This window comes from Diceros bicornis, chromosome 2 (genome assembly GCF_020826845.1).
Source record: "Diceros bicornis minor isolate mBicDic1 chromosome 2, mDicBic1.mat.cur, whole genome shotgun sequence".
Lineage (NCBI taxonomy): Eukaryota > Metazoa > Chordata > Mammalia > Perissodactyla > Rhinocerotidae > Diceros > Diceros bicornis.
This window is the reverse complement of record NC_080741.1, coordinates 37266900-37294814: the sequence shown is the minus strand read 5'-3', so window position 1 is coordinate 37294814 and position 27915 is coordinate 37266900. Positions and strand designations below refer to the sequence as shown.

The following is a 27915-nucleotide window of genomic DNA, read 5'->3' as shown; positions in this document are numbered from 1 at the left end:
AATATCTTTGTTTATTCTCTTAATTTTGAAAATAGTCTGCTTATTTAGCAGCAATCAATGAGAAAATGGCTACATAATTCTCTTATTGAATTTTGGGTTAGGCATGTCCATTTTTGGGTTTCCCAGTGTACTCAAATACTAGTTTAATGTTTGTTGTAAGTTAAATCAATCATCTTAAAATCTTTTTCTATGAGCTCTTAGAAATATTCTTGATTTGTTAAGTCTCTCTCTGAAATATTAGATTTAGAAGAACGGAAAAGAATCTCATAAGTCGTTTGATTCAACTCTTTACTAACTCTGGAGACAAATGACATATTTTACAGATTCATGTGGTTATTTATGAAAATGAAATGCAAGTTACAGATACTGTCTTTTTAAGATTGAGTTTTAAACTAACATTTAATCAAAACTGAACTTACTTTAAGCTTTGCCTTTTTAATTTCAGTATTCAAATGATTATACTTTATCTGTAGTTGCTTGATTCAATGTAGTATTTTTATCTGTATGGTAATTTTTATCTGATCTAGATAGTATGTTACCCACACTTTCCCCTCACTTCAAATACCATAATGTTATCTAGGAACTTGAGCTTTTTTTAAGAACTTGTAAGGAGATACTAAATATGTAAGGCACAGTATGAGATCTAGGAAAAATGGAGAACTGTATTTTTTTCTGTCAGTTATTACATAAACTCTGAAATTGATATATCTTCCATTCCAATGAAATGGAACATTTATTTAATCTTGGGTTGTGTACATGAGTGTTATATATGTTAGTCTCTGTGCTTCTCTATGTGTTTAATGTATTTCATAACTTTCAAAAATTATTGAATGAAATGAAAGCCCACCAAGAGATAGTTTCTATATTTCAAATCCTTCGATATCACTTCTAACACGGCGATTCTGGATCCTTTAAAAACAAATTATTCATGGGCCGGCCCCATGGCTTAGCGGTTAAGTGCGCCCGCTCCGCTGCTGGCGGCGGGGGTTCGGATCCCAGGGGCACACCGACGCACCGCTTCTCCGGCCATGCTGGGGCCACATCCCACATGCAGCAACTAGAAGGATGTGAAACTATGATGTACAGCTATCTACTGGGGCTTTGGGGGAAAATAAATAAATAAAAGTTAAAAAAAAAAAAAAACAAATTATTCTCACTTTCTAGATCAAAATACTTTCTTGTTTGGGTCAGAAACATCAGCCTATTTGAGGAATCGCCTATGTTATGTGACTTACTGCTGTCACTGGTGTTCAATCCTACTGCTGTCACTGGTGTTCAATCCTATGTTTAAAAAAAACTATATACACATGCAAAGACATATCTATTATTGTTCTTTAGTAGTAGTGAGTTATGATATTTGTCATTTTTCTAGTTTTCATTGATATCTTAGGGAGTGCATATAGGTATTGAGTAAATTGCTGATGGACTGATAGGTCTTTGTAATGTTCTGATGAAAATACTGGGTAAATGAGGCCTAGGTCATGGATTTGGTTCCTGTGTCAATTAGCTTTTTTAGTTCTTTTATGGACTACCTTTTGAAAATTCACAGAGAGTGTTCTTACTCTGGAAAGATCTATAAAAATCTTCATTTCGAAGAAAGTAATGAAAGAGTTGCATCTTTCTTTAGTGATGAATTTCTCTAATTTTCCTCACCACTTCAAATTTTAAGTATGAAATATAGCAGATAAAAGTGTTTGTTATAGAATTGCCATTTCCAGTTGTCTTTTTTTGTGTTGTGAGTCATTACTTTACTTCAAATTTTGTTTTTTGTTTCAAAATGAACCTTTTAAAGTTAATTTAAGGCTATCAGACTAGAAGATATTTTTTGTTTTCACCTTTTCATTTTAGTCTTGGGTGGGAGGCGTGAAGTAGGTCTTCACATCAGCATTGGCAGAATTTGTTGAAATGTTATTGTTTTATTTCCCTTATTTAGGAACAGCATCAGAAGATGGTAAGAATTATACGTTTTGTTAGTAACACAAATACCTCCTACATTAATATTTTCATTAGTAGGAAATAAATATTAAAAACTAAAATAGGCTAATTTCTTTGCAAATCTATATAATTTGCCAGCTGTGATAGCTTCTACATTTTATGTTTGGTTGTGTTAGTTATACGTGTGGATTCTTTTTTTTTTTTTTTTTTTTTTTTTTAATTCTTCGTCCTGGAGTTTTGCTTTGTGTCTTAGATCATCTCATGCTGGGAAAACATAATTGCTTAACATGTTTAATAATATTTAGTATAAAGTTAGTACATAGTTTCATTTTTTTCCAGTAGTGACATTAATGCCTTTCTTTTGTTTTTCTGTTTTTGTTTTCTAATTTATGCCAATTCATTTATACTTTGGGGGAGCATGCGCCATTGCTTTATCATTGGAGTTTAAGTATCATCAGCATTTAAATGCATTTATTTAGTCAACTTTTAAATGTATCTTTGACTTTGAATCAGTTACTGGGGAATTGCATATATGATTTGAATTTGGGATTACAAAAAACTTGCTAGATGTAACACTTGATTTTACTGAGCCAGTTTACTTTAAAAAATAATTATTTATTGCTTTTGAATTTGTGGAAAGGGAAAAAATTCAATTTTTAAATTTATCCTGCCCGAAGGCTGTCTTATTAAACCTCTGATTTGAAGCACATTTTTTTTCTTCTAAGTTTTACATGGATGACATTTTCTTGTGATACAAAACTAACTAGATTTAACATTATTTTTGGTCTTATATTTACTCTGATATATTTGAAATATTTTCACATTTTAAGTTTTAAATTGGAGTACTCTATAAAAATGGTTTCTGGCACTGTGGCATTATAATTTAGAATAGTAGTATTAAAATACTTATCCTAATTTCTTTGTTATATCGGATAAATTCTCCATTTCAAAAATAATAATTTTGTCTTTCTGTTGTACTTCTTAATCAGGAGAACATTGTGTCCTACTCTAAACAGGCTCTGTAAAAGGGTGAAAGGCCTGAACTATGGGCTTATTAGAGGCCTTAAAGAAGTTGATAGAATGCTAGGACTCTACCAGCTGTACTTCTGGTTTTGCTTCTGTTTTATTCCTAGTTTTTAATCACTCTCTTGTCTTCCCTCGCTCCTTTTTTAATTTTATAATTTCTCCTTAGTCTTCAGTGTGTTTTTTCCTAATTAGTATAACTGTACCAGGCTAGCCAGTACATTGTGATTGCCCTATGAATTGTACCTTTTAACTAAAAAGGATTCTGAGCTCTTTTTTATGATTATGTTTGGTATTGGTTCTGATTTGATAGTGGTTGAGACTGTTGCTTGAGAACACCAAAGTAGCTGCTAGTAATATATTTTTGTTTTTACTATTGACAGTTTACTTAAGCACTTTGATTAGCATTATCTCCTCTGGTTCTAGAGCTCTAGAAATAGATGTTTGTGGCTTGGTTTTGTGGAGGGTGATGAGGCAGTGGTAGAGGAGAAGAATAAGGTATTTCCTCAAGTCATTTTATAAATGTAATTGGTTGGTTGGGGGAAGAGAATAGTAAAAATGTCCATACACATCTGTAGTAATCTGGTGTTTAGCATAGAATAAAAAGATTAAATATTTTACCTAGTATTATCTCTTCTTGCAGAGCCCTCTAGAAGTACTTTTACAGTCAAAAGGATTATTTGGGCTGTTGTTTCTAAGGTTAAGCTTATATTTAAAACTATAGGCTAGATTTGAGAATAAACTAAATTTCATGGAAACTGAAATTTTAGAATTGGAGCTGCCAATTAAGAAACAAGTGACATGCCTATGGTAATTATCCTAATTGTAACTCTACTTTACTGGACTAATAATATCAAAGGTAAGAATGGAAATCTTTTAGTTTGACATTATTCTTACCCTTGAAGGAAAGTTAGCTTATGGTGCAATACATAAAAAGCAGTATATATTTTAAAAATTTTAAGAGAAATTTAATCTGTAAGTGATGGTTACATTATTACAGAATTTAACAATGCTTGAAAAACATACCCAATTAGAAAATTATAGTGAGATTTTTTTTTCCTCATTACTAAATATTATAGAAAAATGTCTTTAATTTTGTAAATAATTTATTCCTTAGGCCGGGTGAGAGCAAAGCTTTCAGCACCACTTGCTGGCATGGGAAATGCCAAGACAGATTCTAGAGGAAGAAGTCGAACAAAAATGGTGTCTCAATCACAGCGTACGTATTGCCTATCAGTTGTCCTATATTTGTAATATGTTAGAATAAGTGTCTTTCTTGTATATTACTGTATTAGGAGATTGACCAGTGGATAAAGACAAAGCTAATTTCAAAAAAGAAAAGCCACATACTGAGTTCTTGTTCTGTACTTTAGGTTCATCATCACCTGACAAAAATGAAGGTATTTTTTTTTCAATGTTTTGGGTCAGTTGTTGTGCATGTTTTGGAATTTTTTTGAGTGGGTGTTGTCTTGTCTTTGGTGTGTTATTAGGGCTGCATCATCGTTATCTGCCACTTAGAAAGAAAACTTTCATCTGCTGTACAAACTTTTGCATGAAGATATTTTAAATAGCACAAATCTCTTAGCATTAAGGTTTTCACAGTCTACTCAGAAACTTGCAGATGTGGAAAATTGTGCTTTTTAGAGGCAAAATAATTGCCATATATTAGCATTAAATCTGTTTGCATCTAACTAATGCTATTCAAGGACAGATATATGGTATCTTTGTACTTTCCCCACAATCTATTACAATATGGTTAGCATTTTTGGCAGGTATATACTGATTCATAGTGAGGAAACATAAATTGAAATGACCAGTTCTGCTATATTCCTTGTTAAATTTAAGATTTATATTTTTGCCGTTTCATTGGAAGCTGAGTTCCTCATAAGCACAGTTATTAAAAAGCACAATTTTGAGGTCTAGGTAAAATGAGTGATCCGTTCCTACATGTTCCAGAATAGTAACACATACATTTATGGCATTATTAATTTAAAAGAGTTTGTTCCCATTCCTTCTTTATCAAGAGATTTTCATTAGCACTTATCTCTAAAAACAGGAATTTTTTCTAGGGAAATAATGCTGGGGTTATTCTACATACTTGGCTATTTTGGAAAGACATAGATTTAACTATTTTCCACTGTTGTTTAGATGATTTATTGGGATATAGATTCCCTATTTGTCTGTTTTTTAACTTGATTCCTGAATCTTGGACTCAGGGAAAAGAGCTGGGCTTAGAGGGAGCCAGGGTGGTGACTATACAAGCCCTGCCTAGCAGATTCTCCTCTTCTCCTCTTTCCAAAGTCAAAAAGTCCAGGCAGAGTAGTGATGAGAGCACTCAACAAGAGTCCTAAAAATAAGCAGAAATGCTTAGTAAAATTGGTTTGCAAGTTGAGGATTATTTACAAATAGGAGAAATGGCAAATGCCCTCTGGGTAAGGGCTCTTCTCTTAACCAGATTAAGAATAGATATCACAATCTTCCCTGATCTTGTGTATTTTTAGTGTAATTTTTAAAGTAATTTAATCTTTAGCAGTGCAGCATGGTCGTTTAGAGCCCTGCTGCTCCAAATGTGGTGCACAGACCAGCATCAGCATCATCTGGGAGCTAGTTAGAAATAAACAGTCTCATGCCACCACAGATCTACTGAATTCAGTCTCTCACAAGATCACTAAGTGATTTATGTTATAATGAAGTTTGAGAACTATTGATTTAGATCACAGACTCTAGAGCCATACTGCCTAGATTTGAATCGTGGCTCTTCCAGGTTATTTAAAGTTGCTGTATTTCTCTATACTCATCTGTAAAATAAAGAGGATAATCTCATAGGATTGTTTCGAGGATTAAATGATGTAGTAAATTTAAAACACTTAAGACAATTCCTGGGCCCAGTGTAAACATTATATATTTTAGCTGATAAAATTGTCCTTCTATTATTCTTAGCCTAATATCAACTAAATTTTATCCTCCTGTTTTGTACTTCTGTACTTTGTTGTTCTTATGGCCTTCAGGAAACAAAGAAATAATTAATGGTGAAGTTAGGAAACTTAAAGCATAAAGAAAAATAAAGATAGCAAACAGAAACTGTCCATATCTGTTATCTTAAGGATAAAACAATTTTATGTGAGATATTTCACTTAGTTCTCCTCTAAAGTAATACTAAGACTGAGCTCAGGGCAAAGATTCAAAGTGCTTTCTGGATGAATATATTACTTAAGGACCTCCCTTTTAGATATCTTTTAACTACTGATCACTTCAATGGAATATAGAATAATTTTTTTTACATTTAGTTTTTCACTTTGAAACCCAATCCACAGTACTTCAAATCCTCTCGTAAAGTGTGAGAACATAGGGATAGGCTTTTTAGACCTAGTAGGATCTTAAGATCAGAAGACTTCGACCACTACAAAATCACTTAGGTTTTAAATCATCTTGGAGAGGTTTTTGTTTGTCTGTCTGCTTGCTAATTTATTTAAATGACTGTATGTTCCATTCTAAATTCTTTTGAAAAGAGATACTGTGGCCCCATATAATTTGATGCAAGTTTCTTTACAACATATTTGCACAGAAATATTCCCGTGATCTCCATCTTCACTTTGTTGTCAAGTAAGTCGTTAGGGATTGCGTGTTCTTTCCATATTTTTATATCACTATTTAGCAAAAAAAAAAAAAAAAAATCTCTTGGATCAAAGCAGGTTGTTCTGATGGCTAACCAAAATAAATAAAAGCATACCCAGTGGAGAGACTTCCAGGTTTATATTTATTTAAGGATTGTGTCTTTTTTTGTTGTTGGTAGTGACTGGTTGTGTACAAATGATTGTACAGCCTGTCAGAAACTTTGTCTCCTCACCCTACCCACCTGCCGTTTGTTTTTCTCCTGTGCATCTTAAGAAAGATAAAATTTGTAGCTTTTTCATGTAATTTTTCTTCAGCTATAAGATGTTGTAGTTCTTCTTTACCTGTAGTTTTAAATTAAATGTTTAAATAATAAAAACTTAAACATTTAATTATTCAGATTTTAGGCTATCAGTAGAAGAAAAGCTGAAGAGTTTACACTTACTTTTGCAATTTCATTTCATCTGCTTTGTACGTGAGTGTCTGGTTTCAGTTTATCAGCTGTATAAACTACTAAATGTACTGCTTTTGTTACAGACATCTATGGTTTTGGGATTTTTTTTTTAAAGTTTGCTTTTTTTGCTTTAGAGTTTTTTATTTTCTAAGAACTGACTAAAGCTTTCTTATTTCCATCTGCCATCCATTTTAAATCTGCTCCTTCCCTCTTCATGGATTATAACCCTTACCCTAATTCTGCCTTTACACTTGTTCAGGATCACAATCTGCTAATACCATTGGTGGTAAGAATCTATAGACTTTATGTGTGCATCTGTTGTTTGATCACCTATTTTCATTATCAAGAACGGGTTCTATTCAGCAGAAATTCTTAACATATAATATTCCATCATTTTATAGCCATAGGGGGGCAAAAATTGCCAATTATGATTTTTCTTTGGCCTGTCTTTATTTTATTACCAAAACCCTGAATTTTTAAAATTATCCATGTTGATTCCACTGGTGTAAACATTCAAAAGCAGAGGAGCTTTAATAATATTACTTAGGGACTTAAGGCCTTGCAAATATCTCATAAGAACTATAAGACAGTAGCTTGAAACTAGGCAGCGCAAGAGAAATTAGGTATCCAATTTCAAGTTTTGCAAATTAGAATATTTTCTAGTAGCATGCTATTCCCTAGGTACATCATGCCCTTTTTCATCAACTCTCTGGTTTTCTTAGAAGAAGTAATTAGCCTTGGTAGTTCTTTGCTGGAGAAAGAGCCTAGATATTTTCTTCTAAAGTGTAAATCTTTCCAAAATGAGTCATAGGCACTGGAATTATCACACTGTTGGTAGGGATCGGGAGGCATTAGAGAACAGAGGGTAATGATTAAAGCAAAATGACTGCTGCCGATTTTATTTTCTAGGAGAGGACATGAATTTAAATATACAGAGAGTGAGCTTGCATAATTTTGATAAATTTAATAAATCTAGAATAGGTGAAGTGGTTACTCTGCTTCTATACTGCATGTTTCCTCTCTGCTGAATAGACCCACATTTCGAGGAATTCTCCAGTCTCCTATCAATATGTCCACCTCCTAAATTTATATTAGTTTTAACAGAATACCATATTATATGTGTTCAGTTCATTATTTATACTTTTTATATTGTTGCAAGTGTTCCCATAAAATACTCCATTGGCTTATCTTGCATTGTGAGTTTGTGGCATGTTGGGTGTTTGGATATTTTGGTGTGTATGTTTAGTTTAGACGCTGCATGGAGAAAATAGGTGCCTTATGAGTATCCTTAAGGTTATAACTGAAAGAAACCTGATTTAAAGATTCTTTGCCTAAAACATCATGAAACAATTCAAATGAGCCATCATTTTAAAGTAGACTTGCTTAACTTCCCTACAGTAATTTAGAATTCCTTCTACACAGATAGTAAATTGTTAATTTCATTGGAAACACTGCTGTGTTTTACAGTATTGCTGTCGCCAATGGAAGATAACTTTCATTTTGTGTGCTGGTAAAGTTTAGGAATTAAGCGTGAGTTTAAATTGTATTCAGTAAGACCATGCCAAGAAAACTATAGCAAGGATCACAGCTCAGCAGCCCATGGACAACATCAAGCCTGCCTCCATTCATGTATTATTTGGTCTACACAACATGATAAAAATCAGGAAATTTCAAAGCTTTCATTTTTTAAAAATCCCAAAACCTGGCCTTTATTACCTCAAGACAGAGGTGGCTGGAACTAAAACGTCACCACTCCCTTCCTTACATACACTCAGCGCTGCTCTGTCATTGACATCCCCTTCCTGTCCCCATTGGCATTTGAATCTTTAATCTTTGCTCTGTGGAAATAAAGCATAGCTGGGTAAGATTATACAAGGTGAGCAGTGACTGCCCTCTTGGTTAAGAGAAGTGCCCAACTAGGGGGAAAAGTTGCTTTCATGAAGATTTATTTAAGTATAAGTTTAACTTTTCTGTAATGCTATCACTCAGAATCTAGAGTTAGATTGTATCTTGGAGTTATCTAGTTCATTTGCCCATTCAACGCAGACATAAAATGTTTTCATCCACAAGGAGCTCATCACCTTAAAAGTTAACCCATGGAATCTATTTTAAAACCATGTGTCTTAGCTTTTTTTTGACCCTTGCCCCAATCTCTGAGATTTTGTCTAGCTCCCTCTCTCTCTCTTCTCCCTGACTGTGTATCCTCTGCAGTGCAAGAGTGAAAATCACTAGTTTGGAAAGGGTGTGACTTCTTTGACATTTGCCCGTTAGTCCTGTTCTACCCTCAGTACTTCTATTTCTAAATCTCAGACTGTGGCCGCCCAAGATCCCTTTTTGATCCTGTTTGAAGGCAAATAGCAAAAAGCAAATTTCTTTTTCAGCTGGCCCAATTTTGTAAACATTTAAAATTTAATTTTGTAAAAATTTTAAAATATACATAGTAGCAAGGTAGAGAACTCTGTTATACCCATTCAGAGGCGTTTCCGTAGGCAAACTGTTTAACGTGAAGCACATTTTCATTATTATATTCTTGACAAAAATAATAGCAGTAATAGAATTATTATTTTTTTTCCTTTTTAATATATAGCTTTAGCCATATGAAATGTATTATCAGATAAGTTATATCTTTGGAAATCTTTTATACTATTTATATTCTGAAAATCGTAATAGTATTGTCCTTATTGAACATAGCATTTTATACCCACAAAAACTCAAAATATATTTTGTGTGATTTACCATTCAGTCCTAGTATATATAGTATACCTTTCTTTTTTCCAGGTTACAATTATATATAAGTCTTCCTCAGTCCATTTCCTTTGAACTTAGAACTTGCCATACTATCACAGTTTTCTCAGATGTGTTTCTTGAATTTTTATCCTTTCAACAATTCTCTTGGAGTTCATATCTTAACATTTGTATATGTGTTTGGCGTTCAGCTGGCAGCCGGTCTGGGTCTCCAGGAAGAGTTCTGACCACGACAGCCCTCTCCACCGTGACCTCTGGTGTTCAAAGAGTCCTAGTCAATTCAGCCTCAGCACAGAAGAGAAGCAAGATACCACGGAGCCAGGGCTGTAGCAGAGAGGCTAGTCCATCTAGACTCTCAGTGGGTAAGATTTTCTCTTTGAGACTTGAGACCTTTTCTTTCTTTTGTATTTCAGGCTTTGGTAGCATTGAAGACTTCAGTTAGGCACTTATAAGTTAGAGAGAGACAACTTAAAATTCAAGAGAATTGAAACATAGGTTATAAATTGAATTAGATATCTTATCCTGAAAGTGTAATTCATTTACATTTTAAATCTTTTTATTTGCAGCCTTTTTATTTTAGTAAAATACTATTTTACCCTTCTAATCTCAAACAAACTAGGGAACTGTAGCCAAGAAATTTAACTGTACTCCTGGTAATGCTTTGGCAAGAATAATTTCTTCTTAACCTCAGAAAAACTTAAGTTATTGATCAGTTTTTAAGAAAAAAAATAAAACCAGAATGTCAAAAATACAAATTCTACCTTCTGTTTTCTCCCTTACTGTGCTGCCGTTTCTGCGTACCAGCCCGAAGTAGTCGTATTCCTCGACCAAGTGTGAGTCAAGGGTGCAGCCGGGAAGCCAGTCGGGAGAGCAGCAGGGATACAAGTCCTGTTCGCTCTTTTCAGCCCCTCGGTAAGTATTTGGGCAGGTGTGAGATGCATTGCTTTCCCCTTGTGTTATTACCCTCTGATAACTTCAGATACCCTGGATTTAGCTTTCTTCGTTGACTGTGTCTTTGCCGCTCTCTTTTCTGTCTTTTTGAGGAAAGAGTCAGAAGGAAATTATATGTTTGGGAAATTCCTTTGACATTTACTTGTCTTAAATAAGCAAGTCAGACATTGTATAAACAAATTGCTTTCATAATCAAGTAAATATCACACAGATTTAAACTCCAAAATATTAAATTCAAGATTTTTTAAACAAATAAACCTATACAATTTAAAGATAATGTTTAAATATTTACTCTCAAGTGAAATATGGACTGTTTAGTTTGGTAAAATAAATACTTTTGTCCTTTCAACAGAAATATTGACATTTCAACTTAGATATTTAACTTAGGTTACTAGAAAGAGTGCTGCAAAATAATATATGAACTACTTATTAAGATGAGAGAGATTAATATTTTTATAGTATTTTATAGTTTATCGTTTCCCATATATTAACTTATGTTATATCACTGCTGTAAAACTTCTGTCCCTGATTATAGAGACTGTATTATGAACTTGATTATAATAGTATATTTACCTTAATTATAAAATATTAGATGATTTTTTTCTAAACCTTTAGTATTTTAGAATAATTGGAAATGCAGAATTTTTTACATTGAAAATCTTCAGAATTTTTGCATGGTCCTTCATTATTTTAACTAGTACTTTGTTTATATGCGCATACCTATAACAATGTCAGACTTTTTCTTTTAATTCCGTAAAATGTAGATTACTTTAATACTTAGAGAATTGCTCTTCAGACTTTGTGACACTTAAGGAGAACATAGTTCTACTCGTCATCTATTAGAATTATTTTCTTTGATAGACACGTTAGTGTGGAATTTCTAGAGATTAATTTCTTGTTCTCTGGGCCATTTGGGTCAAATATATCACTAGGCTGTCCTGTACTGGCCTAGAAAATCTCATTGAGCCAGGGACACAGACAGGGATATCGTCAACCCTTGTTGTTAATTTTATTTATTTATTTATTTATTTTGAGGAAGATCAGCCCTGAGCTAACATCCATGCTACTCCTCCTCTTTTTGCTGAGGAACACTGGCTCTGAGCTAACATATATTGCCAATCCTCCTCCTTTCCCCCCCCCCAAAACCCCACTAGATAGTTGTATGTCATAGTTGTACATCCTTCTAGTTGCTGTATGTGGGACACAGCCTCAGCATGGCGGGAGAAGCAGTGCGCTGGTGCACGCCCAGGACCCGAACCCGGGCCACCAATAGCGGAACCCGCGCACTTAACCGCTAAGCCACGGGGCCGGCCCAACCCTTGTTGTTGATGTTCCAGTCCCAGGTGCCAAAGAATTTCCCTTTCTGTACTTTGCCAGAGATTTTTTTAGTTCATATACGATAGTCTTAGTCTATAGAGTGTCTCTGTATGTGTGTATGCACATGCACACACCACACACATACATATAGATACACATATGTACCTGGTACATCCTTATATATATATATATATATGTTTAAAAAATGAAATAAGCCCTACATTTATATAAAATAAGCATGCCACCTTGAAGAACTGAAAGAAGTGGAGTGGGTGTGTGGTAGTTTAAGAGCACGTGTTCTAGGGTCAGATGGCCTACCCCAGCTCTGTAACTTTTCTGTACCTGGGTTTCCTCATCTGTAAAACTAGGATAATAGTAGCATGTACTTCCTATGATTGTTTTGAAGACACTATAAATGAAAGACCTCATGAAAAAATCCCTCAGGGCAGTGCTTGGTATACAGTGAGCACTTAATTATCATGGTCATTGTCACTGCCACCACTACTGCCTCTGCTAGTCTTCCTCCTCTTCCCCCTGAAGCTCTAATTGCTTACCTAGAAATAGTTTCATTATACTTTAGTGACAAGGGTCTTAGATTTTTTAATGGTATTATACTTGCATTTGTATAATGCTAATACTGAGGAATTATTAGAAATGTGAGATATTGAGAAGAAACCAAAATGTGTTTCTGTACCTTTTAAACCTGTACAATAGTCAGAGATTAGAGGAAATTTATAACCAACCATTAATTACTTAAGAAATAAACATTGTTAGTATGTCTCTTTTTAGAGGTTGTGTTGTCTAGCCAATAATTTTCTAGATTCGTCTCAAAACCTCCATTTGACAATTTAAATCACCTAAATTTTATTATTACAGAAAGCAGTTTTCCTGATTCTAATGAAATATCCTATTTGGGTTAAAGATTATTAAACCTTTTAGTCATATAATTTTAGAAGAATTGATTTTTATAGCCCTTTTATTTACATATGGATACCCTGTAGTAAAAGTAGCAGATTGGCCCTGTTTGTTACACAGGGAGGAAGAATAGCATTCCCAGAGATCAGGTCATCCTCCCCATTCCCATTTTCTGCTGTATTTGCCTACATTCTCATGTCCTTTTGTTTGTTTGGTGAATCCTTTTCTCACCTCTGACTTGAATGTTGCCATTTAGCAGATAAATCCCATAGCTTGCCATCCATTCAGTTATAGCCAGGGCCAGTGTGAGGGCGCTAAAGCATCAGAAATAAATCAGAGCTGAGCAAAGCTGAACTTCTCTGGAACATGCACCCTTAGTTTCCATTTATTTCTGGAACCAAGATTCAAAAAAAGGCTTATCGGGGCCGGCCTGGTGGCATAGTGGTGAAGTTCACATGCTCTGCTTCAGCGGCCGGGGTTTGCAGGTTCGGATCCCCGGCGTGGACCTGCGCACTGCTTGTCAGGCCATGCTGTGGCAGGCGTCCCACATATAAAGTGGAGGATGGGCACGGATGTTAGCCCAGGGCCAATCTTCTTCAGCAAAAAGAGGAGGATTGGCAATAGTTGTTAGTTCAGGGCTAATCTTCCTCACAGAAAAAAAAAAAAGGCTTATGTTATTACAAGCACATAAGTGGTGCCTCTTACGTGTTCTTTTCAGCAGATAACTACTGCTTACGTAAAGTTTTTCAGAGATTTTCGTCCATTAGGCATTTCCATATTGATTCAACTCTTTCTCACCATTTTAGAAATTATGTCTGTTGGGTACAATTAAAAGTAACTGTATATTAGTATGTTTTACTAATGATACAATTCACCTTTTAGGGTCTGATCAAAGATTTTGTGCAGCATTCTCTCTGTTTAATCCTTTATCTCAATCTTTTTGAAGATTTTCTCATTGATTAAGGTCATATGGCAAAGGAAAGAGTGATTCATGTAATAAAAGTATTTTAACTACTCTAATTAATATATCTGAAGAGTAACTTTTAAAACAAGAATAATATATTTAATTAAATATTAAAATGAATTTTACCTGGCTTATTTGTTTCTGTATGTAAGAAAACGATTGATTTTATGGTGTTATGAAAATCAGGATTTTACGCTCTAAAATTTAAAATATGCTGAATTTAGGGCCAGCCCTGTGGCTTAGCGGTTAAGTGCGTGCGCCCCGCTGCTGGCGGCCCGGGTTCGGATCCCGGGCGCGCACCGACGCACTGCTTCTCCGGCCGTGCTGAGGCCGCGTCCCACATATAGCAATTAGAAGGATGTGCAGCTATGACATACAACTATCTACTGGGGCTTTGGGGGGGAAATAAATAAATAAATCTTTAAAAAAATATATGCTGAATTTAAATTTAGAGAGATATTGCATAAATATAGGGAAATATGTTACACATTTCCAGGTTTTTTGATTAAATTATTAACATTCATTTTTTTGATGTTCAAATGTGCCTTGATTTTAAATAATCTACTGAATGCAGAACTTATGTTCTGTGAACCATTATGGAAAATGTTTATGTTAACATAAATGAGGTATGTTATCTTTTGAACAATGTGAAGATGGTATGTGTACTGTTTAAGAGCAAAGGCCTTGAAAGAATACAGATACTGAGGTGTATCACTTACTGGTATGTGGCTTTGATCAAATTAATTAATTTCTCTCTATGCTTTAGTTTACCCATCTCTAAAATGGAGTAGTTATAACTGCCTCACTGGGTTCAGGATTATAGACGATAGGATTATTATTGGTTACTAGTTACCATAGTGGTTTTTTTTTTAAACTACAGTGTTCATTTTTTTGTTCCATGCTTGTACTTTTGACATTTCCTTCCATTTGATTACTTGCTTTTTTGTCTCCTGTGGGCTTATGTCTGTCCTCTTAGGTGTAAGATCTGTTGTGTGTCAAGGATAATATTGCAGTGCTCATGTTCAGTTGCCCTATTTGGCAATATTCTGATCCCTAACAATTAATAGTGATACCAGTGTTAACTAACTCTCCTTGCCTGACTAGTGCTGCCACTATTCCGTGTTTCTGTGGTAATAGATGAGGTTTGTATGGTCCTGTTATTCCAGCCTCCAGACACCATTCCAGATCTACTGGTGCCCTCTACGCCCCCGATGTATATGGGGCCTCAGGTGAAGGATGAGTACATTTTCACTATCATCTGTGCATTCATCTCAAATTTTTGTCCTTTTCAGTTTCCATTGAATAATATTTATGTTTTAAAATCGATTTGTTTTTATTTAAGTTTAATTTCTGGAGAATAAATCATTTGTGTTTTTTTTATTTTCCCCCAAGTAACTTTTTCTCCTCTAGCAACCTTGTTTGAGCCTTTTTCTCCTGGTAGATGGACATTTTTCTTTTGTATAACCTAAGTTATGTTATTTCTAAAAATAGAATTGTTTTATGTTCTCAGTTATGTACTTCATCTTTGTACGTATGTTTAAAAAAAAAAAAACCAAAATGGTGGATGAAGTGTTTTAATTGTAGATGATGGTGTAGAAAGTAGTTGATGGGGGAGAATTCATCTCTGGTTTGTCTTTACATACCTCAGAATGTCTGGCGCATAGTAGGTGCTTAACAAATATCAAATATGTCTTAGTTATAGAATGAAATCAGCCTATCTTGAAGGAGGAAAGAAAATAATTGGAGAGTTTTCCTTTGCAAATTCCTAGTGTGGCTTCATCGAGCTCCCTAATCATTACTGGTTTGAGGATTGATCTTTGTTCTGGGCTCACCCATATGGATGAGATTTGCCTGACTGATAGAGCTGGATTAATTACAGGGCTATAGACTTGCAAGCCCTTAGTTGGCCAGCCATGATTTCTTCTGTCTTCTGATCATAAACGTATTGTAGCTACTATTCTTTAAATTTATTTTCCACACATTGTCAGTAATTTTAATTGCCTTTACTATTTCATTTGACCAAAAACTAAAACCCAATAAATACAGTATTGCTTTTAAAATGCTTTGCCCCATTGGTTTTTTTTTTCTCCCCTTAAGGATCTTAAAGTTTCCTACCTGACGCTGTTAACATTTGAGACTCTCTCAAAGCTGTTTTCCTTCTTCTGATGAATTAGGTCCGGGGTATGGCATCAGCCAGTCGAGCCGACTATCATCTTCTGTCAGTGCCATGCGAGTCCTGAACACAGGTTCCGATGTGGAGGAGGCGGTAGCAGATGCCTTGGTACTCTTATCCATTTCCTTATCATTATAGATGTTCCAGTTATGAAACTAATGTGTGAGTAAGCCAGTTCACCAGTATGGAAAAGGAGATGGGAAAATTCTTGTGGATTAAATCTAGGAAGATCAGATGTGGGCCATGTAAAAAGCAGAGCAGTATAATTAATTCTCAATCTTTATTAATTGGTCAGAATTTTAAACCAGAACCAGTAGTAATTGGTGGGATGTCAGGAATATAAATATTGATATCTTTGATATGGTGATGTGTTTTATGCACTGTAGTACACAGAGAATAAGGGTAGATAGATTAGTACATAAATATGTACACTGCAAGCATATAGTTTCAAGGCTAGCTTAACCTTTAGTATTCACGGATTGTTTTAGTTTGGGGTAAGATTTTGTTTAATCTTTACTTTTTTGATTTTCTGAGCTGAGAGAAAGTACAACTTCAAGACTAATTATAGTTAAGATATCTTGGGCCGGCCCAGTGGCTTAGCGGTTAAGTGCTTGTGCTCCGTTGCTGGCAGCCTGGGTTCGGATCCCCAGCAAGCACCGACGCACCGCTTGTCTGCCCATGCTGAGGCCACGTCCCACATACAGCACTAGAAGGATGTGCAACTATGTCATACAGCTATCTACTGGGGCTTTGGGGGAAAAATAAATAAATAAAATTATTTAAAAAAAATGATATCTTCCTGGCCTTTATGCTTGACATGTTAAACAGTAAGGTTTAAAAACATAATCTACAGATCCGTGATAGTTTGTCATAAGAGTGCTGTACATATATCACTGTTGTTTTTCTCACTTAAAATTATGACGTTTCATTTGAAACAGTGACTGTAATTAGCTTTTGCCAATTTCCTAAGTCAATTCAGTATGACACTTCCTCTTTCAAATTATGATATTAATCCTCTGTTTGAGAAGCATTTACTCTGTTTCTTACCCAGGACTTATAAAAGGACTCATCTTTGTTTTGAAATAAAAAAATATATTATGCCTTTTAAAACTGTAGATCACATCTTAACCAGTCTTGATATAATACAATTTTTGCCACATAGATTTGAAAAACAAGTTTTAAAAAATATTTGTTGTCGTAGCTATAATATAAAAAATGAAATCAATGTGTAGTTCTGCTCTAACAATCTGTATGTGCTGAATTTTTCCTTTTACCTCAGTCATTTGATTATTTTTTTGATAAATTAATATAACTAAGTAGGAACTTTGTTCTCTTGGGCATGGGATATATTGTTCATATCTTGTTCTGATGATATTAAATCAGTCAGATGTTTTAAATTTACTACTCCTCATCCATGTATTTCCCAAATTATGTTTTCTGGTTTCTTTTTAAATGGATGATTTACCAGTTAAATTCTGCTCACATAAATTTTATGAATTGAATGAGTTATTCTTGAACTATTACTTATAGTATTGTGTTTGAATTATATGAGGAATATTTAACTACCAGGGCTAAAAGCTGAATCCCAATAATTTGATTCTGTCTGCTTCCGTTATTTGTATAGAATAAATATTCAAGTTATAACTATCAAGTTTTAGGAAAAGACTTTCCAACTATTAAGCCTAATTTGGACCTGGGGGAAAATTATAGAAATAAAATTAACTTTGGAAACAATGAAAGGATCCAAATAGGAAGAAGACTTGAGTTTCTTTGGGAAAATTGGTTATGGGAATATTTTTGTAGCTTAGATATTTCTCTTTGGACTAAAGGATATTGGCAAGATTAAAGATAGTCTGCTAATAAGCAGTTCTTATGTATCTATATATTAAAAAACTTGATGTTTCTGGTTATGGGCATTGTTTATGCCTACTTCACTGTGCTGTTTAGCGAAATGTTCTTCATTATTTTCAATTTTTCTCTTTAAAAATTTACTGCTCTCAGCTCTTAGGAGACATACGGACTAAGGTATAGACATTGCTATTTTCTGACATCTTATGATACCATAACTTTTTTTTTCTCTGCTTCATCAGTTTAACAGATGATAGTCTTCTATAAAAAATTCATGTAGAAGTAATAAAATTCTTAGACGTACTTCCATTTTTCTATACACGTGATTATCAGTAGGGAGAAACTACTTGAAGAGAATGTCCTATGGAGTTCTTGTCCTTTAAGTCTAACTACTGCTTACAAATGAGATGATGTCATTCACACTGATGTCTAGAACAAAACTGATCCTGGAGCCCACTACAGGAAATATCTATCACATTATTGTCATTCTAAATTAAGTTGATGTTTCTAAATCAGTATGAGGCATTTAGTGATGGAAACATCACTATAAAACTATTTTGAATTAAGTTCAAGTTACAGTTCTTTTAGATTTTAGAGTGTGGAGAATTTATAGCCACCTGTAACTGTTTTAAATTATTGTGCTTAACATATTTCATAGAAATGTCTTTCACCAGCCTAAATTCAGATATCAGGTACATAAAGATTTGTTTCCAGTTCTTCCAAGTAAATCTCAAATTAGCTTTTTACTCTCTCTCATTTCACTTTTAATATGCAAGGTATAATTAGCAGTTAAATAATGAACTTTAGATGTAAAGAAATTGAAGGAATCTAAATATCTTTTCTCGTATTTATTGAAATAAACAATATAGACACATTGGGAAAAACATGGAAGAGTTTCAAGGAGCTTCTCTCTTAAAAATGCTAGTAAGCAAAACAGGTTCTCATCCTTCTTCATCTGTATTTTACTTCTTTAGGAGACAGGAGTGTTGGGTACAAGGGAAGAAAGAGTGGCAGCAGAAGTAATAGCGGAAGTAAAGGGAGAATAGAGAGAAGAAAGAGAAGGTAGAGAGACAGGAAAAAATAGAACTTTACATAGGAGAAAACATGTTTTTTCTGATCCATTCCCATCCTTTAAAAAGGTAGTATTTTCTTCTTACCAACTCAAATTTCCAGTACAGTTTCTGTTCATTTATACTCTAGTAGTTCTTGGTTTTCCATGAAAAGGTGAAAGAAAAAAAAAAAAAAACCCCACATTTTTGAGCTCTTTCCACTTTACATATCTGAACTTCCATATAGTCTTATTCTGCTTCTACCACTTCCCATAGTTAAAGAATATTTCATCTTCTACTAACTTCTAAAACATGTTTTCTGAAGAAAAACTAAATATTGACTTTTTTTATTACAATGATTAGCAGCATGCTTTGCACTGATTTTAAAACAAAAACCAGTCCTTTTGTGGTCAGTAGAAATTGTGAAATACCAGTATATTCTTTTAGCTATTGCTAATGAGAGGCTTTATGTATGACAGAAAAAACCAGCTCGAAGAAGATATGAATCATATGGAATGCATTCAGATGATGATGCCAACAGTGATGCATCTAGTGCTTGTTCAGAACGCTCCTATAGTTCTCGAAATGGTAGTATTCCTACATATATGAGACAGACAGAAGATGTGGCAGAAGTCCTCAATAGATGTGCTAGTTCCAACTGGTCAGAAAGGAAGGAAGGCCTCCTCGGTCTGCAGAACTTGTTGAAAAATCAGAGAACGCTAAGGTAAGTGTGTTGTCTAAAAATAATTGTCCTGGGGCGGGCCCCATGGCTTAGCGGTTAACTGCGCGCGCTCCGCTGCTGGCGGCCCGGGTTCGGATCCCGGGTGCGCACCGACGCACTGCTTCTCTGGCCATGCTGAGGCCGCGTCCCACGTACAGCAACTAGAAGGATGTGCAGCTATGACATACAACTATCTACTGGGGCTTTGGGGGAATAAATAAATAAAAATTAAAAAAGAATAAAAATAATTGTCCTATCAGGTTAGCACTTTTTGATTTGATTTTGTTTCCATAACACTTTAGAGATACTGGTATGGGAACAGACTTGTCCTGAATTCAGAAGGTGGCATCAAAATATTTTCCCAAGTTTAGCACTTCCTAAAGCAGTCCTTTAGGATTATCTGTACTATCACTACTAAAAATTGTTTTTAATTCACTTGCTCTATTTAAAGAAACATTTTAAGATTTTATTTATTTATTTTTTTCGCCCCAAAGCCCCAGTAGATAGTTGTTATGTGATAGCTGCACATCCTTCTAGTTGCTGTATGTGGGACGTGGCCTCAGCATGGCCGGAGAAGCGGTGTGTCGGTGCGCGCCCGGGATCCGAACCCGGGTCGCCAGCAGTGGAGCGTGCTCACTTAACCGCTAAGCCACGGGGCTGGCCCTAAAGAAACATTTTAAAAGGAAACTTTTATTCACAAATAGAAGTTAAATGAAAAATGTTGTTAAATTTTAAAATTAAAATTAATAGTAAAATGCACATAATATTAAAGCTGACTGGTTTATTAAAATTCATTCCTGATAAGTTTTTCAGTGAGAGGAAAGAATATTTATGCTCACTCAAAAATGAAGATGTATTCTTAATGTTCATGTAATATGTGAATCTTAGTGTAATATGAAATGGAATTGGAGTGAATGTCTCTAAGGACAGAAGTTTGTCTTGGTTTTTAGTTTTTTTGGTTTGGCTTGGTTTCCTTTCCTAATGGCTTTTGCTTGTTTTTTTCCCCTAAATTCTTTATTGTCTTTATCTGTGTAATGTTTTAAACCTCTATAGTCTACCCCTTTAAGAACCTAGTTTCAGGTAATTCATAAGTTTGAGTATGATGGAAAATAGAGAGCTGCTTCCTGACTTGATACCTGAAATGAGGGTTTGATTTACTAGCTATGTATTGAATTTAGGAAGTATTAGAACTAAATGTTTATCTCTGTGCTACCTAATATATTTTAATGTTTGCATATCACACTTCATGAATCACTGCAATAAATCATCATAATATTGTTCCCAACCCCATCAAGATTAGGTTAATATTAGCTTCACTATATCATTTTAAATGACAAGGGAGTAGGCATATTTAGAAAGATTTTAGCTCTCAGGTGGCAGAATTTAAGAAAACATCTTAGCATTTAAAAGGATAAGCTTCGTATTCTGGGAATGTCATTTGTACAGTTTCCTCTGTCGTGCTACATTAATGAAATATGATTGTATTTCTTTTCATATAACTTTCAACTTAATAGTGTGGATTGCCACAGAATTATTGTTACCTTTGATAAATTTGTATTTAGCCCTAACTAGTAATCCCACAAATTTCTCGATTTTGAGGGCTTATTTTTTTAGCCTTTTTTTTTTTTAAGAAGCCCAATTATATGTGAGGTTACTTTTAAATGACTTCTTCCTACAGCAAGATATTAATTAGCCACTTTATTATTTTGACAGTCGAGTTGAACTGAAAAGATTATGTGAAATTTTCACAAGAATGTTTGCTGATCCTCATGGCAAGGTATGTTTTAGTATTTAAGATTGTTTACTCTCCTACAGGGTGTCATTTGTATATTGCCTAAAAAAGAAGTAAAATAATAGCAAAGAACTTTGTCATTTTTGTTTTATTATTGCCCTAAAATGGTAATAATCTTTTCAAACATAATTGAAATTAAGTATTTGCTATCATCCATAATTTAGAAGTTGCTCTCTGGTAATCTTTTAAGCTTCTCCAAAGAGAGATTGTCTAATACTATAAACTGAAGGATATAGTAACAATCACAACTCTTATATAATTAGTCAGGGTGAGTGTTATTTGTATTACTAAAACCATTTTACTATTTGTAAAGGAAATAATTGGGGTAAGTTGAAAAAAGTGTTTAAGTTTTTATTTAGTTTTCTTCTGTGATTATTACAACATTAATGGCTTTAGCCATAGTTTGGTGATAATATAGAAGAAGCATTTTGTATATTGAAATAGTCCATAAAAATTTTCAGAACATTCAGAAATTAAAATTTTTAATATTCATTAAAATATATTTGATTAAGTACTTATGCATAATCTACATGTATACTGTGAAATTTTGGTTTGTTGTAAAATTAATTCATTTATTCTATCTTCAGCAATGTATTTGGCAATGGTGAAACTTCTTATTAAAAGTATCTTCCTTTAGGACACCAGGTGTCTACATGAAAATTTCTAACCTAAATGAGAGGGGAGATGTGGAAGGGAAATTCTAAGAAAAATCTTAATGAATTTCACTTTACTTTTTTTTATTGTGTTCACTTTATTGTTGCACATATTTCCTCATTTTTTTTTTTTGATATTTTCATTACTTGTGACACTACTTAAAGATATTAAAATCCCACTTTATACATAAACTAAAATCCAGCTAAAGATTATGAATTGCTTATACTTTACAACAATAATTTTCAAAGATTATCCTCTATCAGAAGGTATATTTATTTTATCCAAGAATGCAAGATCTCATTAAAGACAAAGATTAAAATACTCTTGGTAAGCAGTTTGTTTACTAAAATTTTTTAAAGTTTATAACTTTCAAACTGAACATGTGGATAACTACCATTTTATACTGATATTGCCACCACTAATTACAGCTGTAGGACTTGCTTTACTGCAAAAATTTCTATAAATTCTTAACAAGTATTAACTGTTGATATTTTTTGTTGGCAGTATAAGACAAAGGACAAGACAGTTGTGGTCTGGGTGGACCTGTTTTATTAAATGATATTTTAATTAATAATCTATACAACTTTAAAAAATAGAGTTTTAAAATCTTCAATAAGGGATATAATTCTTCCCTACTGGAAGGTATAAGACCAAGGCTGGATTATTTCTTGAAGTCACGGTTTTTGACTTTTTGTTAGGACAATAATGCAATTTAGTTAGATGGTAGGATTTACACAGTAATAAAGAGAAACACTTTTTTAAAGAGTCCCTTGGAGATCAAATAGGAAAGCTGAGTTTGATATTGGTAAAGAACTGAACCAAGCACAAATGTTTGGCCTCCCTTAATAGCTGTGGAGAACCAGCTATAATCCTCCCCAGAACTGTCAGGAAGCTAACTTTTTGATTTTTCTCCATAGGGTTTTATAACAACATACAATTTTTATTGACCCATCTAATTTTGTTTGTTTGGTTTGGTTTTTGGTTTTTTAGTTAGTTCAGTGAAGACAGATGTAATGGGAAGACTTTTGTTCATTTATGTTTGTTTGGCTTTTATTTGGTTATTGTCCATCAGAGCCTCTGCCAGTAATGGTATTCATTAAGAATAAACTGGATATGTCACCATACTGTGCTGAGTTTAAAATGTCAGGGTTTGATCTGAGTTTTTGTTTTATATCCTGATATTATTAAAATAGTAGATATACCCCCCTTTTTTTAAATGTGTCTTTATAAGGTACCAACAGTTCCATCTTAAGGATCAAGCAACTGCTTTTGATTCTTTTCTTTCCAAATACAATTTTGTTCTCTATCAGGAGTCAGCCATTTTTTTTCTGCAAAGGGCCAGATAGTAAATATTTGGGACCATTATCTTTGTCACAACTACTCAACTCTGCTGTTGTAGCACAAAGGCATCCCTAGACAATATGTAAACAAATGAATGTGGCTGGGTTGCAATAACACTTTATTTATGAACATTGAAATTTTAATTTTCATATAATTTTCATGTGTTACTAAATAGCCTTTTTCTTGTGATTTTTTTTTTTTTTTAATTTTATGAGGAAGACCAGCCCTGAGCTAACATCCGATGCCAATCCTCCTCTTTTTTGCTGAGGAAGACTGGCCCTGGGCTAACATCCATGCCCATCTTCGTCTACTTTATATGGGACGCCGCCACAGCATGGCTTAACAAGCGGTGCATCGGTGCGCGCCCAGGATCTGAACCGGCGAACTCCGGGCTGCCGCAGCGGAGCACGCACACTTAATCACTTGTGCCACCAAGCCAGCCCCTCTTGTGATTTTTTTAAAAAAACATTCTTAGTTTGCAGACCATACTTTTCCAACCCCTGTTCCAAATGATCAACTCTTAGTCATTGACATTAAAATAGAAACATAGGTTCAAGAACCTCTACTCATGGAGCTCATGCCACTGGTTGAAAGTTAGGACTGTTGAAGGGAAACAATGTACTGGCCCTTGCTGGGTGAAATCAGCCCTGTGTATTTCTGCCATTCTCCATTTCTGATCTGTGATTTTTGTCTAAGTGCTCAGTGCTACCTGATAATCCTCTTCCTCTCATCTTTCTCTTCTGTCCTCCGTGGAGACTGTGTCAAATAGTCTCTCTCCTCAAAACTCCAGCCCTGTTCACCTCCCCACCCATCTCATACCCCAAGCATATGTCCCGGTCTCTTAGCGTACCAAGAAAATAGAAGCCATCCAGCAGAAACTCCATTTCCTACCTCCAAACCGGCAAACTTAACTACACATAAACCCATTCTATCCTTCCCTCCTGTTGAAATGGACAGAGCTGTCACCTTGAAGCTGTTTTAGCTGCATATATATATATATATATATATATATATGTCCTGTTTTTGTTAATATGGTCTCATCTACTTGGTCTTCTAGGAATTTCTCATAAATTCCAATTTGCTGATTGACATCCCTTTTTGTTTTTCAACTTTGTCATAAGTTTATTCAACATATCTTTTCTGTCATTTTAAGGAATGTGCTATGGGAGAGGAGGAAGAGATGTGTTTTCTCTTCTGTTTTGCCTGATCCAGTCTCCTCACACCATTTCTTTTACTCTTCTTTTCAGACACCTATTCCTCTGTTCGTTTTACTAATGTTGTTGTTGCTTAGAGTCTTGCCCTAGGCCCTCTTCTTTTACTCTATACCTTTTCTGAAGCTTAAGTAACCACTTTATCCTAGTGATACCCAAATACGTGCTTCCAGCCCATATTTTTCTCCTGTACTTACTTAGTCACATGCCTATTGGTCATCTTCAACCTCAAAACTATTCATCCTCCTGCATTGCTTTATTTCGTTAGATGAAACCACCATCTCCTCGTTGCTCAAGTAAAGAATTTGGGCATCATTCTAGAAACTTCACTCAATCCTAATTGATTCAGCTTTCTGAATATCTCTCCATTCTCACTGCTAATTCAGGGCACAATCGTCTTTTGCCTGTCGCACCTCCTCCTCGCCTCCTGTCCCTAAATTCTCTTCCACGCTGTATCCTTGATTAATCTTTCTAAAAGGGAAATCTTCTCTATTAGCTTAAAACCCTTCAGTGACTACTCATTGCCCTCAAGAAAATGTCCAAACAAAGCCTATCATTTTTGTATGTCATTCCCTCCTCACTCTCAACCCAGCCTAAACTATGTTCATTTCCCCAAATGTGTCATGCACTTTTCCTCCTGGCCTTGAAATATGCTGTCAAGAACATTTCTCTTTCTTCCTCAAGCCTGGGTTAGCTCTCCGCTCTGAATTGGATTCACTTATCTGTAACCTCAACTATCCTGAAAGCTCACAGGGCAGAAGCTGTCTGAAGCCTTGTCCCCAGAATGGGCCATAGTGTTTGGGAGACACCTCATACCATGAGTTTGGTTGGGTAGGTTTTCCCATGTCCTTTTACGTTGAAGTCAGCATTTCAGTCTCTGTATTAACAGCTCCTAGATAGTAGCTGGCTTTCCTGGTAACTGAAAGTTGTTCTCACTTCTCCCCAACATGATTGAGACCACCTGCTGTTCCTAGCAGAAACTGGATACTTAGAGAAGCAGATTGTGAGCAGCAGCCCCATCTCCTTTCATCTAGGATCACCTTCTCCAGCCCCTAGAATGTTTCCCTTGTATATACTTTAGAGTAAGAGTCTGAGTCCAACTAAAATGTCAAGCAAACTCTGGTATACAGTGCAGACATCCTAGAAAGGAAGGGCTAGAAAAGAGCTCTTTCTGAATGTAGTTGAAATAGATACTGATTTTTTTTCCTGGGACAGGAGTAATGTGATTGGTAAATACAGTTTGCAAGCTGAAATTATTTGATGTCTATAACTTGATAAATAAACTTTTTTTTACTTCAGATACCAGTGTGGAATAAGTGATCCAACCACAATATATGTATGACAGTAATTTAGACCATAAAGCTGCAAATGTATAATTTAAAGCCTCTTAATATTTTTATAAGAGAGGCAGTACAACACAGGATAACAAGTATGGATAGTGGGGCTAGACTGCTTGTGTTCAAATTCTACCTCCAACACTGATAAGCAGTGTGTGCCTTGGATTCCTAATCTGTAAAATAGAGTTCATAGTAATCGCCACCTCATAAGACTGGGAGGATGACTAAATGCGTTAATATATGTAAAGCCCTTAGAACACACCAAGCACTATATAAGTTTTTAAAAACTAAATTTAAATAAATTTGAAAAATTAAGGCATTCAGTGCAGATTTTTATTTTGACTGCTCTAGGCCCATTTTTCCCTCAACTGTAAGGAGTGTCAGATGCCAAAAGCTATCCCATATCATTCTGGCATTTGACTCTGAAGGAACTATTTGAAAAGAGCCACCTTCACTGGAGTGCATGCTTTGAATTGGCATTTTATGGTCTGTGTAGGCCTACCTCTTGAAGCTATGCTTTCGAGTCTTGAACAGCTAGGGTAGGAATTTAATCTGTGGCTAAAATGGGACACAGTTGAGTGCCCTGCTTAGAAGGTCACGTCTGGTCTCTTGAAGAGTGTTCTGAGCAGCTGAGCTGCCTGCAGTCCTAAGATCAGGAGACCATAATACACATCTTACCTGGAGAATATAAAAAGTTGTGGTATAAACAGTTACTTTTTACCTCGAAACAGTAGTAACTGTTCCAAGCTTTCACAGAAGTAATTTAACTTGCGAATGTATTGCTTCTGAGGAGGGAAAAAAGATAAAGAAAATTTCCAGAGATTGTGCTTTGGAAGCAAATGTTGGCTCTGTTCAGAAAGGGGAGCAGGTGTCTGTTAGTCTTAGATTCTTTCCAGAAGTTGAGCCTCAAGGATAGTAGAGTCTGGAAAAGAAGGGGGTTTTTTGTTTGCTTTTTGTTTTTAAATTTCTTTGGCAAGGAGGTGAGAGAGAACACAGGAAAATCACATGTTCTTCCCCCATACTATTCATTTAACTCTTGTTTTAAAAACTATTTTGAGTTTATCATAAAACTTTGTAAAACATTTGTCACTTTTATTTTCTGAGTGTTTTTCTTCCATACAGGAACTTTGCATTGATGGCGACTAATTTGTGTGTTTTTCTTTTTTTTCTTTTTTTCTTTTTGCATGCTGTCCCCTGTGTTGGAACTCTCAATAGAGAGTAAGTTGGTTCAATATTTGTTGGAAACCTAACTTTACTGCATGACTGTGAAATTAACCCTTTTTCTCTATTTTCTCTCCCAAAGAGTTCATGCAGTGTTGGACCCTTTGCAATCCACAAAATGCTATTTGCAATTATGCAAACTGTCATTCTGTTTGGAGATGTGCTTTTTAATCTACTAATTAATCTGATTACATTCTTCTATATTTGATGACTGGCACACCTAAGATATAAGTGAGGTTAATAAGAGGCTGCCTCAATTGTAATAGCTCAAATATTATAATTCTTTCCCATTAAGTTAAAGTTTTCTTTAATAGTTGCAACAGACACCATATGGCCTGGAAGCCTAGAATATTTCCTATCTGGCCTGTTACAGAAATGCTTTTCTGACCCCTGGTATACAGGAAATATAAAGACTAAAGTCAGGCTACTACAGAAGTCCAGATTTGAGGTTAGAAAGGCCTTGCGCCTATGATGATGGTGTGATTGACAGATTTGGGGAAAACCAAAAGAGAGAACTATTCACCTAGTAGGCTGGATCAGAGAGGCCCTGTCAAGGAGGTCACACTTCCGATGAAAAGAAAATCAGGGTGAAGACTGGCTCTAAATCACCCCACGTTTAGAATGCAAAAGGAAAATGCCGGGCAACTAGAAT

At 34.9% G+C, this 27915-nt stretch overlaps 1 protein-coding gene across 4 annotated transcripts in view; it reads left to right on the top strand.

Moving 5' to 3' along the window:
* Window positions 1–27915, top strand: part of CLASP2 (cytoplasmic linker associated protein 2) — a 168608-nt gene that overhangs the window by 103051 nt on the left and 37642 nt on the right. For all 4 annotated transcript variants that reach the window (XM_058554565.1, XM_058554545.1, XM_058554555.1 and 1 more), the window contains exons 19-24: window positions 4076–4177; window positions 9961–10131; window positions 10574–10681; window positions 16091–16197; window positions 19466–19710; window positions 21421–21484. In XM_058554565.1, coding sequence (XP_058410548.1) covers window positions 4076–4177; window positions 9961–10131; window positions 10574–10681; window positions 16091–16197; window positions 19466–19710; window positions 21421–21484 — 797 coding nt within the window. The remainder of the gene's footprint in view (window positions 1–4075; window positions 4178–9960; window positions 10132–10573; window positions 10682–16090; window positions 16198–19465; window positions 19711–21420; window positions 21485–27915) is intronic.